At 36.0% G+C, this 16772-nt stretch overlaps 2 protein-coding genes across 5 annotated transcripts in view; one reads left to right on the forward strand and one right to left on the reverse strand.

Annotated features, from left to right (window-relative positions):
- The window catches only part of jph2 (junctophilin 2), a 37648-nt gene that overhangs the window by 19716 nt on the left and 1160 nt on the right, over window positions 1-16772 (reverse strand). For all 3 annotated transcript variants that reach the window (XR_015522822.1, XM_087305711.1, NM_001089364.2), the window contains 1 exon segment: window positions 7796-8615. Coding sequence is in view for 2 of the 3 variants with exons in the window: in XM_087305711.1 (XP_087161837.1) it covers window positions 7796-8615 (820 nt within the window). In the remaining variant the exon portion in view is untranslated.
- The window catches only part of gdap1l1 (ganglioside induced differentiation associated protein 1-like 1), a 63763-nt gene that overhangs the window by 14789 nt on the left and 32202 nt on the right, over window positions 1-16772 (forward strand). The gene's annotated exons all lie outside the window — the stretch shown is intronic.

Consider the following 16772-nt stretch of genomic DNA (forward strand, 5'->3'; position numbering starts at 1 on the left):
ACATCAGACAATTAATTTACATCTTGTAAAAAAGGGGTGTATTAGGCCCCTGTTAATAAGTTATAATCTAATAATCTTTCGTCAGTGCAATAGCCTAGTTAGCGCGCCGACATATGGTGCAGTGGCACGTCAGGGCGTCGTCCCGAGTTCAAATCCCGGCTCGAGGACATTTCCCTACCTCCCTCTCTCTCTCCAACTTTGCTTTCTGTCTAAATACTGTCCTATCTAATAAAGGCTAAGAAATCTTATAAAAAATCTAAAACTCTACTATTTTTACATATCCACATATGTTTATTTTAACATCTGTGTCAATATCAGAGCGCTAATATTTACATCAAGATGCCGAAAAGCTTTTTAAAGCATCTCTATATGGAGGCAAGTATCATGTTCTCTGATAATCACCAATAAAATGAGGCTGGGTTCAGAAGTGGGCAGGGTGTTGTACATCTGTATCCGCCGGTCTCTCACTTATTTGCAGGAGGAGCAAAATTTATATCCTCTTGGGGATTCGACACCCTTGCTGACGCATTTCTGTATGTGATCCACCAAGAGCTCATTTGTACTGTACTTGTTTACCAAGATCAGTGTTACTAATCAATCAGATTTCAATTACTTTTACTCATTCATTCATTTTCCTTTAGTCCCTTTATTTATCAGGGGTCGCCACAGTGGAATGAACCACCACTTATCTAGCACGTTTTAGACAGCGGATGCCCTTCCAGCCACAACTCATTACTGGGAAACACTCATACACTCTCATTGACACACATACATTACAGACAATTTAGCTTACCCAATTGGCCTATAATGCATGTGTCTGGACTGTGAGGGAAACCGGGGCACCCAGTGGAAACCCACATCAACACGTGGAGAACATGCAAACTCCACACAGAAATGCTAATTGACCCAGCCGAGGCTCGAACCAGCAACCTTCTTGATGTGAGGCGACATTTCTAACCACTGAGGCACCATCTCACTCCTATTATTATTATTATTATTATTATTATTATTATTATTATTATTATTACTATTTAAATTTGAGAGAAATGCAATCAGAAGTAACAAATAAATCCAACAAAGTGTTTTACTCCAGCACACAACTATAAATAGTAAATCCAGAGAAACTAGGTTTTTTTTGTCAAAACTAATTTTTGTAGTTGTAATTATGGAACAAAATCAATACCAAAAGTATTGTAATAAAAAGCTTGTCGAATAGCACAAACTGAAAAAATAGTACACTCAATTAACAACTGCTTGCATTTTAATGACTTGAATTGCCAGGGTTTGTATTTTTAGGGCCTGTAATTTAACACAGCTGTTTATTTAAGCTGTGAATATTTCAACTCAAAATATTTCAAACACATTTTCATTCTTAAAAAATTAATAATTCATATTTAGTTTCCAGATTTCATGTGTAATATTCAACACCGATGAACAATACGAAGTATATTATTCAAAAGGCAATTTTCAGTTCATTTTACTTCAGTTAAAAAATTAGCTTCCGTAAATTCAGTCATTCAAATTCAGGTCCTGAAATTCGACATTACTTCCGGGAACTACAGGAAAAGCAACAGATTGCAGATCTCCAGCTGCTATTTCACTAGCAGAAGGACCAATTTAATGTTTTTAAACCAGTAGTAGGTGAGGAAAAAAAGCGGCACAAAAGTAGCAATTATTATTAACATAGATGTCTTGGGCATAACTAATAAAATGATTATGAGTAAAATTAGGACATTTCCTGCCGCTCCCGGATGCAATGTCAAATTTTAACAGCCGAATTTGATCCATTGAATTTATGGAAGAAAATTTTTGAACTGAAATAAAATGAACTGAATATTGCCCTTTGAATATTGTACATGAAATCTGTAAATTGAATATGAATGATAAAATTTTTAAGTATGAAAACGTGTTTGAAATATTTTTAGTTGAAATATTCACAGCTTACATCAACAGCTATGTAAAATACCAACGCAACCTCACGGCAATTCGTTTCTGAATTAGAGGCTAATTCGTATGAATTCGTACGATCTAATTCGTACAATTTAGTATGATTTCCTCATCGCTCAATGACGGTTGGGGTTAAGGGTGGGGTTGGGTGCAACGCCTCCTTTTTAAAATCGTACATTTTCATATGACTGAACTCATACGAATTCATATGAATTAGCCACTAAACTGACAAAGCGTAAAACACTTGTGTTTGCTCGTGAGATTAGGCTAAAAATACAAGCTCTAAAAATACATACCCTGGCAATTCAAGTCATTAAAATGCAAGCATAAATGTATTATTTTTTTTCAGCTCGTGCTATTCGACAAGCTTTTAATTTCAATACTTTTGGAATTGATTTTGCTCTATATGTATGTATTATATGAGTGTATGACGTGGATTGCGTGTCTGTAAGAAGCAGAGGACAGAATAGACTATCAGCTGTCACATTCCCCTGTGATTGTGATATAGCAACAGTGCCTGTCCTTTTTTAGGCAGGCCTCCTTTTCTGACACCAGAGGCCCGTGCGTCATTTACACCCGGTGCCGAGGCCTCTAAGGAGTCTCGTCTTCCACACAAGACCCTCCGCTCCTCTAAATACATCAGCATTAGAAGCAGAGACCCCTGAACAAACTTTGCACACACTATTTATTATCTCTGAGCTCAGCACACGGAAGTCCGGTGTACAGCCATCAGTACAGGAGCAGCTTGAGATTTGGATACAGTTATTTGATTTTATTTGTTAGGAATCTTAGAAAGAAAACTTTTAAGCATTGACTGTACAGGTTCAGACAGAGATTTAGAGTTTTATTTTATATTTAATTTATATTTATTTATTTATTTTTTATTTTTTTATTATTAATATTATTATAAATATATTACATTTTATTTAATCCTCAGTTAGAAAACAGCTACAATTTACTTTATACTAGTAAAATACTAGTATACTAAGTAAATTTACTTTACTTATATTTAATTTATAAAAAAAAAAAATGCCAATCCTGAATAAGAACTTCCTACTACAATTTACTGTACAGGTTCAAAGAGTAATTTTTTTAGTTTTTTATTTTATTTATATAATTTTCATATTATTTTATTTTATATTTTATTTTTTAATTTATTTTTTTATTTTATTTTATTTATTTATTCATTCATTTTCTTGTCGACTTAGTCCCTTTATTAATACGTGGTCGCCAAAGCGGAATGAACCCCCAACCTATCCAGCAAGTTTTTACTCTTCCAGCCACAACCCATCTCTGGGTAACGTTCACACACACATTCACACGCATACTACGGACAATTTAGCCTACCCAATTCACCTGTACTGCATGTCTTTGGACTGTGGGGGAAACCGGAGCCCCGGAGGAAACCCACGCGAAGGCAGGGAGGACATGCAAACTCGACACAGAAACGCCAACTGAGCCGAGATTCGAACCAGCGACCTTCTTCCTGTGAGGCGACAGCACTACTGTTTTTTACTTTATTTTTATTTTATTTAATATATTTTCTATTTATTTTTAAAAATTTAATTTTTTAACTTTATTTTTTATTTAATTTTAGATTTTATTTTTTACTTTATTTTATTTTATTTAATATATTTTTTAATTTTAATATTTCATTTTTTTTACTTCATTTTTTATTTAACTTTAGATTTAATTTTTTACTTTATTTTTATTTAATTTAATATATTAATTTTTTTATTATATATATATATATATATATATATATATATATATATATATATATATATATATATATATATATATATATATATATATTTAATTTAAACATTTAATTTTTAAAATTTATATTTTTATTTTATTTATACATTATGCATTATATATATATATAAGGGCGAAACAGTGGCGCAGTAGGTAGTGCTGTTGCCTCACAGCAAGAAGATCTCTGGGCTGCTGGTTCGAGCCTCGGCTCAGTTGGCGTTTCTGTTTTGAGTTTGCATGTTCTCCCTTCGTGTGGGTTTCCTCCGGGTGCTCTGGTTTCCCCCACAGTCCAAAGACATGCAGTACCTGTGAATTGGGTAGGCTAAATTGTCTGTAGTGTATGAGTGTGTGAATGTGTGTGTGAGTGTTACCCAGAGATGGGTTGCGGCTGGAAGGGCATCCGCTGCGTAAAAACTTGCTGGATAAGTTAGTGGTTCATTCCGCTGTGGCGACCCCGGATTAATAAAGGGACTAAGCCGACAAGAAAAAGAATGAATTATATATATATATATATATATATATATATATATATATATATATATATATATATATATATATATATATATATATATATATATATATATATTTGTTTTATATTATTTTAATTTTATTTTACTATTTATTTTTATTTTATTATATATTTTTTATTTTATATATTTATATCTAATCAGCAGAATGAACCACCAACTTATCCTTCATATGTTTTATGCAGTGGATGCCCTTTTAGCTGCAACCCATTACTGGGAAACACTCATACACTTATTCACACACACATACACAACGGACAATTTAGCTTATTCAATTCATCTATAGAGCATGTCTTTGGACTTGTGGGGGAAACCGGAGCATCCGAAGAGCACCCACGTGAACATGGGGAGAACATGCAAACTCCTCACAGAGACTCCAACTGACCCAGCCAAGGCTCGAATCAGCGACCTTCTTGCTGTGAGGTGACAGCGCTAGCCACTGCACCACCGTGCGGCCTGAAGCAGAATAGTTCTGTCAATTTAACTAGACATTTGTGTGTTGGTTTTGATTTCAGATAGCTGTTTGGATTGCTGTCAATAGTCTGTTTGTCTTATATTGCCATAAGACCAGATTCACATCCACAAAAACCGATCTGGCACTGGCTAAAACACTTATCCATTAACATAGAGGCGTTTAACAGCACTGAGCTCCTTATCTGAACTCTTTACTCCTCAATGTTACTCTACGTTTCTCGTCATGGAGTGCAATCTGGCTTAAGTCTGCTCTCAGTAAAACATTTCATCTCTCAGACACTTTAGCACTTGCACCAGTTCTTCACATTTACAGACACTTTCTTACAATCACTCCATATCTAAAAAAAAAAATACATATCACATTTATGAAGTGTGGCTCACAGGTGAGTGGGCATGACAATCCACCTGTAGAAACACTCTTCTCTCTTTCTATATATAAAGAAACACTCACTTCCAAACTCTAGCACTTAATTCTCTGAGCACAAACAGTTTCTTTGTATAACTGTCACTACACTGTGTATTGCCTCTTCTTGTTAAATCGCTAAATGCCTCAGGTGTAAGTTTCTTCATACAAAATCTTCAGCTAAATGATTAAAAGAAAATGTAGGTTGTCATCTTTATTGATTTATAAATTCATCTGATGGCTGAGAACTAGAGGCTGTTTGTGCTTTGTGCATCTCCTTACAAGGAGGGAAGATTTTATCAAAGCGGCTGCACCTGAAACTGGCCGTCTGTTTATAGGCTCAAGCATCCCGATGATAAACTGCAGACGCTGTCAGGAGTGTGTGGAAATCTAAATATTTTATTCTGGAGGGAAGCTGTATTATTAGTGTTAGGGTACTATTTATCATGTCTGGAGCGAAGCCTTGACGCCACCAGGACGCCATCAATAGGGATGAAGCTTTGAACATGTGGCCTGCTTTCAGTCACTTTGCGCTGGGATTTTAGAATGTCTGGGAAACAACACAGAGATGGCATTAGGAGGTTTCATTTCTGGCTCTCGCAAATGTTATATAAAATCATTTAAAAAAACATTGTCAGGTAATAGATGTGACGTGTTAACATGTATCAGTTATTTAGCAGGTCTCTGAAAAGTGGATATCTAATTTGGCTTGGGGTGTGGTATATGACAATGTTGATAATAGTAATCATTGAGAAGTCGCAAGTTAGCCCAATTAAGATTATGCTTCTATACTTTTTATAACTTTTATAATAGTTTCTGTAATGTTTTATATTTTACTGTGGTTTACTAATATTTACTGTGTTTTAATTTCAGTAAAAGGAGTTGCACTGTAAACTCACAATAAAACTGAAGTGAACATACTTGCTTATCAAAATCAGTCAAAATACTTAAACATAATACTAAGAAATATAATTTCTATTATTCGAAATGACTTGTGCATTATATTTGTTTGGATATTTTGTGTATTTTACTCTAAAACAAAAATAATAGCCATAATGATGCTATCCCCTTTTTATTTATTATTTGAATCATAAGCCAACAAATTACAACAAAATAAAAAATGTCAATGGTACCTTAGCAGTTCACAGATCAATGTCTGCAAATTACTGCACAAATTATCCTTCATATATACAGTATTATGATCTCCCTCACATACAGTTGAAGGAAAAATTATTAGCCCCCTGTGATTTATTTTAAAAAAATATTGTAAAATATACTTTAAGTGCTATTTAAACAAGAGATTTTTTTTAATTAACATATTTTTAAACACAAAATTTTTAATTACAAATTTTAAAAAACCAATTACTTTGCCATGATGACAGTACATATAATGTTTTACTAGTTATTTTGCAAGATTCTGGTATTCAACTTAGTGCAATGTAAAGGCTTAAATAATTCGGTTAACTAGACAAGTCAGGTTATTTTGGCAAGTCATTGGACAACAGTGGTTAGTTCTATAGCCTACTACTATAAACTACTACTCTTAAGGGGATAATAATGTTGACTTAAATTTTTCTTTGTTGACATAAAACTTTTTTTTTTATTAAGACTGTTTTTCTTCCAGCAAAATTAAAAGTTTTGAGAAGTTCTCCATAAGATTAAATATGTAAGGAAATAATTTTAAAAGTTCCTTGATTTTTCCTTGAAAATTTAAAGGAGGGCTAATAATTTTGCCTTTAACTATATGTCTCTATATTGCCCTTACGCCCCATTCACACGTCAACGCTTCCCATACACTTTGAATGGGTGACGTCAGACGTTGCCGAACTGCATTGTGGATCCGTTGGCGCCGCTTCAGAGGCGTTGCTCGCTGCAGAAGTTGGGACTAGCTCAACTTTTCAAGCAATGATGGAAGCGTCAGCCAATCAGATCGCTGTATGCAAATACACCAGCTAGACAGTGGCCTATTGCTGACTGAATTTCATTGGCTGACACTGCGTTAGCCCCAACTTCAGACATGCCTTCAGTCAAGCATTGACGCTGAAGCCCCGTGTAAATGGGGCGTTATACTTGAGGTACAAGCAAGCGCAGCCATTGGAATCTTTTTGGCTTTAGACTTCCGGTCTCTTTCACTTCCATTGGTTTTTAGATTTTAAAAACAGCTTGTTACGCTTCTTGATATTGCAAACATATATTTTCTCATTATATTACTCTACTTTTTATGTATAGTCATTAACACAGTTGTTTGTTGAGCGAATAGTTTGACCGTTTTCTGCTGTTTATTATTTCCAGTCATTTCTGAAAGTCATTTCTTCCATATAGGCCACTGAATTGGAAGCTCTTAAACAGGGGTGTCCAAGCTTGCTGTGTGCTCGTTTTTGTGATTGTTTTAGAACAGGGGTGCCCAAACTGGGTCCTGAGGGTCCAGTGTCCTGCAGCTTTTAGCTTCAACTTGCCTCAACACACCTGTAAGGATGTTTCTAGAAAGCCTAGTAAGAGCTTGATTAGCTAACCCAGGTGTGTCTGATTGGGGTTGAAAGTAAACTTTGCTGGACACCGGGACCAAGTTTGGGCACCCCTGTTCTAAAACAATCACAAAAATGACATCACAAAATAAGGTCAACATTGTAGGCATCATTTCATCTGGAACCAGCAGTTATGAGCAGATAAGTGATTCGCTCTTTACCTTGAGTTGGCGATTTCAGCCTTCTGTTTCGCAATAGCGGCTGCTCTCTGTGCCCCTTCCAAACTGCGCTCCACTTTCTGTTTAATTTTTGTGCCCTTCAGCTGTATCATCTTCTTCTTCACAGACTTCACGAGCATGTTGTTGACATACTTGCCTTCTTCTTTTCCCCCCTCTGGGAAAGTGGTGCACCCATAACCGTGGCGCTGGTTATTGAGCCACTCACCCTCATATTTAAGCCCACTAGAGCGTTCGCTGATCCCGTACCCTGAACGCTTGTCATTTTTCCACTCTCCCATGTAGACCTCAGTGGTGGTGGCATCAATGTCTGCCTCTACGGGGGGAAAGTTATGACCTTCGCCTTCACCCTCGCTCTCGCCCAGGCTGATGGTGGAGTTTGCATCACTGGCAGCAGAACTCAATGCTGACTCAGTCCGCAAAAAGCTGATCTTGCTCTTCTGGCTGGAGAGAGACGTGCGGGAATCAGACTTTTTTAGCTTGCCAAGAAATGAGCCGCGGCGGAAGAGACCACTTTTCTTGGGCTTGACCGCATCTGGGTCCACTTGCAGGGTGAGGGCAAAGCCACCACGGGATGGCCCCAGAGGCATGGGTAAATTGACTGGAGTCTCCTGGCCTGAGGCATTGGTGGTGGTGATGACCGGGACGTCCTGCTGGAGGAGTGTGCCATTGCTGTGTTCACTACGTAGGGAGCTAAGAGAGTTGCGCAGGGGAGAATGCACCACTGCTGCCATACCATAGGGAACGCTTTGACGTACTCCATAGCCGTGCCGCATGCCACCTGTGAACTGGCCCTGGAAGGTACCTGTAATTGCAAAAAGACATTAAGTGGAAGATGTTATAGTGCTGGCTTGCCAAATATTCAAGTTAAGCAATTGACTTTTACAATTTTTAATCCATTCAGTTGATTTAAGAGACTGGCGGAAACACTTTTAGTTTAGCAAAGTTCATTGAATCGGATTAGACCGTTTGGCACAAGGGTGCTAACTCAGTCCTGGAGGGCCGGTGTCCTGCAAAGTTTAGTTCCAACCCCAATCAGACACACATGGCTAGCTACTCAAGCTCGTTTCTAGAAACATCCTTGCAGGTGTGTTGAGTGGTGATGTGCGGATCGATACTAAATTATCAATATCTCTGATACCAGCTTTGTGTGTTCTAGAATTTATCATTTTATCAAAATATTAATATTTAGTAATTTGGAGCAAATATGTTGTTTATTGGAAATAAAAAAACAGAGAAAAGTAATCACAATTACCCTAGTTTATCGGAATAATGCCAGCTTAGGCGGAACTACTTGTTCTTCCGCCTGCCAAGTCATGTGTGTAATATGGCACTGTATAACTGCAGAGCACGCTAGCTAGTCACTCAGTCAGTCCGCTGGCACATGTTGTTTAGTCACGCTGTCATTGGATATGAGTGACTGCAAGCGAAGTTTTGTGTGGAGCTACTTCACTTCCATAAACTCAAACTTTGCTGTTTGTGACATGTGTAACAAAACAATGAGGTACTGTGGTAAAACCACAAATCTAATCAAACACCTACATATAAATCACAAGACAGAACATGACTACGTCATGACTAGGCGGTCAGAAGAGAGGAAAAACAGTGGTAAAGGTGCTGCTGGAAATGTGGCGATGTGGCTGTATTTTGGGTTAAAAATCTTTAAGGGGACCGGATTAACATGTCACTAAACTAAAAGTTGTGAATGTTTATTGTTTTATGTTAAGATGTTCAGGCAGGTGTTTTAAGATATACATGCTCAGATGCTGTCAATAAATATGTTAGTTGGCTCTTTTTTTTGTATAATAATTCTTCATCAATAAAAAATAAACAAGAATAACTCGTAATGTGTCTCGTACTCAGCGTAAAGTGACACTTTTAAGTACACTACTTATTACTTGAATTTCCCAAACAGTAATTTTTGGGCAAAGTATCAGTATTGTCGATACTCACCTTTATTTTACTTGGTATCGGATCAGACAGAAAACCAGTGGTATTGCACATCACTGGTGTTGAGGCAAGTTTGAGCTAAAATCTGCAAGACACCGGTGCTTCAGGACTGAGTTTGGACAGGCCCAATTTAGCATCTTGCTTAATTATTTTTTTTTAGAATAGAGTTTTAATAATTTTCCATTTCAAGCTTGACTCTTTTTCTAAAGCTGATGTAAAATTAAAAGTTGTTACACTGAAAAAAATTATTCTGAGATGATTCCTTGGATTTAATCTTTTTTTTTTTACATTAAGTGGTAAACAATTTATTTTTGTTGAATTTAAACAAACAAATTAAGTTGAACATTATTAAACTTAATTTGTGTGTTTAAATTCAACACAAATAAATAGTTTGCAACAGTTCTGCATGCAACACTTTTTTTCAGTGTATTTCCTGGACTGATTTAGCTAGAAACTACATTGTTATTCCAATGTAATAATCAAGATCTCACAACAAGAAGGCCGCTTGTTCGAGTTTCGGCTGGGTCAGTTGGCATTTCTGTTTGGAGTTTGCATGTTCTCCCCATGTTGGTGTGGGTTTCCTCCAGGTGCTCCGTTTTTCCCCACAGTCTAAAGACATGCACTATAAGTGAATTCAATAAACAAAATTGGCCGAAGTGTATGAGTGTTAATTGGTGTGTATGGGTGTTTCCCAGTACTGGGTTGCAGCTGAAAGGTTCATCTGCTGTGTAAATCATTACATGGTTCATTCCGCTGTGTCAACCCCTGATGAATAAAAGGACTAAGTCGAAGGAAAATGGAATCTCTGATGTGAAATGGCCATTTCTTTGAATTATTTGATCCTTGTCATTTTTTTTTTTTTTGTTATTCTTTTTTTGCTTGACGTGAGAAATCCATTCAGGTTTGGATGAGCATGAGTGTCTGTAATCGATGACGGAATTGTCATCCCTTCAGCTAAACTACAGATTGTATTACACCACTGCATTTTATTCAAATTCAGGCCACCCGTAAGCTCATTGTCACTTCAGGCATGTGAGACAACAGTATTTACAGCAGTACAACTGCTAGCGAGCCGCCTCTTTCATATCTACCTCTGGGGTAATAAACCACGTGCAGTTATTTATGTCATGGGGCCTGCGGGTCCACTCCTGTCATGAAACACATGTCTGAGATCCATCAGTCCTCAGGGACGGGCAGGGCAGAAGGGTACAGGCACGGCTATTAATGTGCCTTAATTCACACAGTGCCGGGACTAGGACTTTACATTGCAAATAATGATGACTCAGCTTACAGCTCAATAGATGCATTATAGGAGGACACCGGCAGAATAGGAGAACTCAGTGGAGAAGTCAGTGGTGGAAACAGTAATGAAAAATTATAAGAACAAGTACCATTACTTGCCTAAAAATGTAGTGCAGGTAGAGTAAAAGTATCTGTTGTAAATATTACTCAAATTATGAGTACAAAGTAGAACTTTCAAAAGTACTCAAGAGTAGAGAGTATTACACTGTGAAAAGCTGATGCATTTACATGTCATTTGTGGATGTGTGTAAACGTAACATTCTGTAGTGCATTTAGTTAGTGTCTAGCAGGCACACAACATTATAAGATGATAATATTAGGTTAGATTTAGGTCATGACGTCAGGTGACCAAAATTCAATGTCTAGCCAGCGTCTAAGGACAACGTTATTTTGACGTCCAATAACGACGACAAATGACATTGATATTTGGTTGATTTTAGATTGTGTTGAAAAGTGACCAAAATCCAACAATGAGTCAATCAACATCTTAAACCACTGACATTTATTCGTCAGGTATAGCAAACAAAATCCATCGTCTCATAGACATCATAGTGGCAATGTCCACACAACGTCAAGCTGTAACATCATTAGATGTTGATATTTGGTTGATTTTAGGTTGGACACTGACATCAGCCTGACATCAAATTCTGAAATCAACCTGATTTTCATTTCCAATCAAAATGCAACATCTCCATGTCATTAGGGTACAATGTCAATCTGATGTTGTGTTGACGTCTTGTGCCTGCTGGGTGTTTAAGGCCATTTCGGTCATCACACAGTAAACATTCGTCATATTTTTATCAATAACATGCATCTAAACAGGCTCTGGGTCATTGCGTGTAAAGATTTTGGACATCTTCTTGGACACTTTTAATGCTTCCAATCAGTTTGCTGCAATTATAAATCACCCATGTCCTGAGGTGGTTCATTGTGATGCGATTTACCTTCTGTGTGGGATCTGACTGGACAGGAATCACAGGACTGATTTTCTATTCCCCTTAAACAATAAATAATAAAGTAGTGACTGCAGGTTGCAGAAGAGTAGTGGAGTAAAAGTTCAGATACAGTATTAAAATGGACTCAAGTGAAAGTAAAAGTACACATTTATAAAACTACTTGGTAAATTACAATTCATGAGAAAAATTACTCAATTACAGTAATTTGAGTATTAGTAATTTGTTACTTTACACCACTGCTTAAAGTACACATGAAGTCAAAACTAATCGTTATTTTTGTTAGCTTACATTGCTAGTTTTGTGGTGAACACTTTATCTTTGCTTGTCATTAAGAAAAAAAAAGTGTTTGTGCTTGTAATCTAAAATCTGAAGATGCACTTCCTGTTTGTTTTAGTTAAATTTTCAGATTACATCAGTCTAAGGTTAACATGCTTAACCCATACCTATCAACCCTCCAGTTTTTCCTGGCATTTCCCTGTATTTTACAATTCTTGCCGTTATCTTCCCGTAAAGTTATTTCTCCCATATTTTTAATGAAGGGTGGAAATAAACATTAAAGAGCCAATCCTGCCTATACACAACCATTAGCGCCGAACCACCAGGGTTTCCATCTTGCATTTATATGTGAATCTGTTCTGTGCTTTTGTTTTATTTAGGCATGAAAACACTTTGAAATATAAAAACAGCGGGATTCTCTTCATTTCCATTGTAGGCTCTGTTGCGTCTCCTATGCAATTCTCAAAACAATCCCTATAGCTGTGCGTAACTGTCCGACGCGCTCCATATTGATAAATAGATGCTGCTTCCCAAACAGATTCTGTACATGTGATTTGAAGCAGTGTAAAAGTGGACACTGGGTTTCGGGACCATAATGTATATAAGGAAAGAATTTCAACAGTACATTTCAGTAAAATTCGTTTACTGTAGGAGTCAGTTTACTGTTTGCTTGTTTTTTGCTCCATGTAATGTCCATAATGTCTATGACATAGTCATTTCATCACCTTAGAATTATAAGGTTCTACCTGACATTTTTGACAAACTGAGTAAATGACATATTCTTATTACATAACAGCTTATTTACATTATGGGATGTTTTTTATAAGTTGTTTACATTTGAGGAGTTTTTATTAGAAAACAAATGTTACACACATACTGTTTGCCAGAAAAAAAGCTACTGTGTGTAGTTTACCTTTAAATGTTAAAGGTTTAAAGTCAAAATGTTGAAAGTTAAATGTTTTTCTTTTGCATTTTTGAAAAAAAAAAAAAAACATTGTTAAAAAGATTTGCATTTGCTGATCCACAAAAAAAAAGACTAAATTCCATGGCAGTAGTTGGTATTGTCACTTAAAGAAACGCATATGACAATGTGTAATCTGCCACTGTTATTTTATCACTGACAAAAGTCCAGAATTTTTGCCACTATTTTCTCATTTGTCTTATTTTGGCTGATACGCCATTATAAATTGTGAAAATAACCCATCGAAGGTTAAGACCATGCAGAATATGACACAAGTGAAGACAACTTTCGCTATTGACCTCATTCATTTATTTTATTTTCGGCTCAGTCCCTTTATTAATCCGGGGTCGCCACAGCGGAATGAACCACCAACTTATCCAGCACATGTTTCACGCAGCGGATGCTCTTCCAGCCGTTACCCGTCTCTGGGAAAAATCCATACACACCCATTCACACTCATACACTACAGACAATTTAGCCTACCCAATTCCCCTGTACCTGGAGGAAACCTACGCGCAAACGGGGAGAACATGCAAACTCCGCACAGAAATGCCAGCTTACCCAGCTGAGGTTCGAACCAGCGACCTTCTTGTTGTAAGGCAACAGTACTACCTACTGCTCCACTGCGTCACCATGCGCTATTGAAGTACTGTTGTTAAATAGAAAAAAACGGTAACACTTTATTTTAATGATCCATTTGAGTATTAATAGTCTGTCTGCTTAATATCTGTTGATACTGCTGCTGATCAGACATTTGACTGACTGTAAGAAACTTTGCAAGTACATGTGAACACTTACCCTAACCCCAACCTAACTGTTTACTTAAAATCTAATGAGAATTAGTTACAATGCAACTTAGATTCAACAAATGGACCATAAAAATAAAGAGTGATCGAAAAAACATTTTACAAGTATAGCCTAACTTTTATTCTAAATTGTGGACCTTATTCTTAGGAGAAAAAAAAAATTGACCAATAAAAAGTTCAGAAGCCCAAAAAGCGGCCCATATTAAAGTAAATTTTAAAACTAATTAAGTTGTTGTTGTTATCCATGCATTTATATTTTCTAAATAAAGAGAGGCTAGAAAAAAATTGTGAAGCTCTACATTATTTTTATTATTTTATAATTGTTTTTTATTCAAATGGTCAAATTCTGACTGAGGAAAGCTGAATGGGCTGGCCAGCTTGTTATTTGTCTAATAAATGATAACAGACTAAATTTTTTCTAATCATATATGATGTAATAACTTTTTTTAAAAAGTTGTTGTTTTTTTTCTACAGTCTTTCTTTATTATAAATCTTTAGGAAATATTTTCGGTACATCAAAAAATGACCATCCAACAAGCTACCGTAATCCAGCTATAAATAATGCTTAAAATGTCACTAAATGCAGTGTTTAAATTTCTCATAATTAAACAGAAAATTAGGTGAATAACAGCAAAAAAACTGAAAAAAAAGAAGAACCCCCTTTTACCAGGCTGGCTGTAGGCCTACTAAGGCATGCCTGTAGTCTGAATCCTTCACATGAATGCACATGACATGCATTTACACAAATCATACTCTACACAAAGATGCTAACCCTTTTATTTCAAAAACCTGAATGTTTAATTCATTTCTATAGTTTGTGTTCTGAAGCTACCTAAAATGTTGTTGTCACGCTGTGTAAAACAGTATTCCATAAACATAATTTAACTCTAAAACTGCAATATTTATATAAAAGACTTTAAAATCTAAGAATCTAAGACAATCTACATTGTTGTCCTATACTGCATGTTGACTTATCATCCTGATTGTGTCTCAACAAAAGACACAACTTGGCCACTAGTGGAAAACAACTTGTACCATGTCCAGAACAGGATTTGTGACACTAATTTGTAAGCGCCCTCCTTTCTGCACTGGCAAATGTTACTTAGCAATAGGCTTTAACCCAAAAGGCCATCTGTGGAAACACCAGGGTTCTGTAACTGGAAGCATGAAGTTTATACTACTAGCATGGGCTCAATGAATTAGTGTTTGTCTGATTTTATTAAAGAACAGTTTTCTTTCACTTCTAGAAATATTTATAGGATTAGTTTAGTTGGGAGTCTACTTTTAGTTTACAGTCTTTGCTGTTTACAAGATGTGAATTATTCTGCACACACACACACACACATATATATATATATATATATATATATATATATATATATACATACATACACACGCATATTGGTTTGATCAGGTTTTGCAATAATATATTATTTTTAAATGGACTATATTTATTTTACTATTTTATTTTACAAACACAGATCAGAATTTGTTGCACGCTTCTGAACAACGTAAATCTTTTTCCTGCATCAATTAAAATTCATTTCGAAATCCCATTTTAAATTTATATCCAATTTCTGGTCATCAGATGTACATTTAAACAACCTTCCATTATAATAATTGAAGCAGCTAAATTAACGTCTTTCTGTTGCAGTACATCGTATCTGCAGTTGGTTGTTTTTGATGAAAGTAATTTATGGAGGAGCAGAATTTAATCTAGTGCATGCAATCAACAAAACTGATGACATTTTCATTAATAACCAAAATAAACACTTGACTGACCATTAATTTCATAACCTCAGAAATGTGTGTGATTGGTTTACCACTGAGAAGCGTCCTGCTCCATTCATGTTCAGGTGGATCAACTAGTTCTTGTAATGTTTCTTCATGAGACATTTTGAATTATTATGGCGATTACAATGTCATTGTCGCTGTACTGCACTGTGCACAATCAGTCCTGTATAAGGAAGCCTCTTGACACGTTATAAGATATAGTAATTGGCATTTCCTTTCCAACATGTGTTGTTAGGTCGACCAATCACTAGACTGACCGATCACCAGAGAACAATTTCTGCTTTCCAGAATAATATGGTGGTCAGCCATAGCCAGGGATGTCTTCTTTATACAATGTTCCCAATGTTAGTAAAACATTTTGGATGATAGATGAATGTGTGATTCTGTTTATATTTTTACACACACACACACACACACACACACACACACACACACACACACACACACACACACACACACACACACACACACACAGTAAGAATGCTCTTATTTGGTTCGCCTTAAAAAAATATATGATAATGGGTAACTAAAAAGAATCCTGTATGAACTTTAGGAGAACGTTCTGTTTTTACTGATGTGACCAATCAGAATGGAGTAGAATTGTAAAATAGGAATGGTTTAGAAAGAACAAATCTTTGAACAAATAGTTTGAGATGGATAGTTCATTCTAAAATGTCCTCACTGTTTGCTCACCTAGAATTTTGAAGAAAGCTGAAAACCTGTAACCATTCACTTCCACCGTAGGAACAACAGATATGTATGTCAATGGTTACTAGTTTTGAGCTTTCTTCAAAATGTCTTGTTTTGTGTTTAATAGGAGACAGACACTTATAAAGGTTTGAAAGTAAAGGGGCGAGTAAATTCATTTTTGGTTGAACTATCCCTTTAAAAAACGAAATCATGTGAATTAGATGCGA

This window comes from Danio rerio, chromosome 23 (assembly GCF_052040795.2).
Source record: "Danio rerio strain M-AB ecotype USA chromosome 23, GRCz13ab, whole genome shotgun sequence".
Taxonomy (NCBI): domain Eukaryota; kingdom Metazoa; phylum Chordata; class Actinopteri; order Cypriniformes; family Danionidae; genus Danio; species Danio rerio.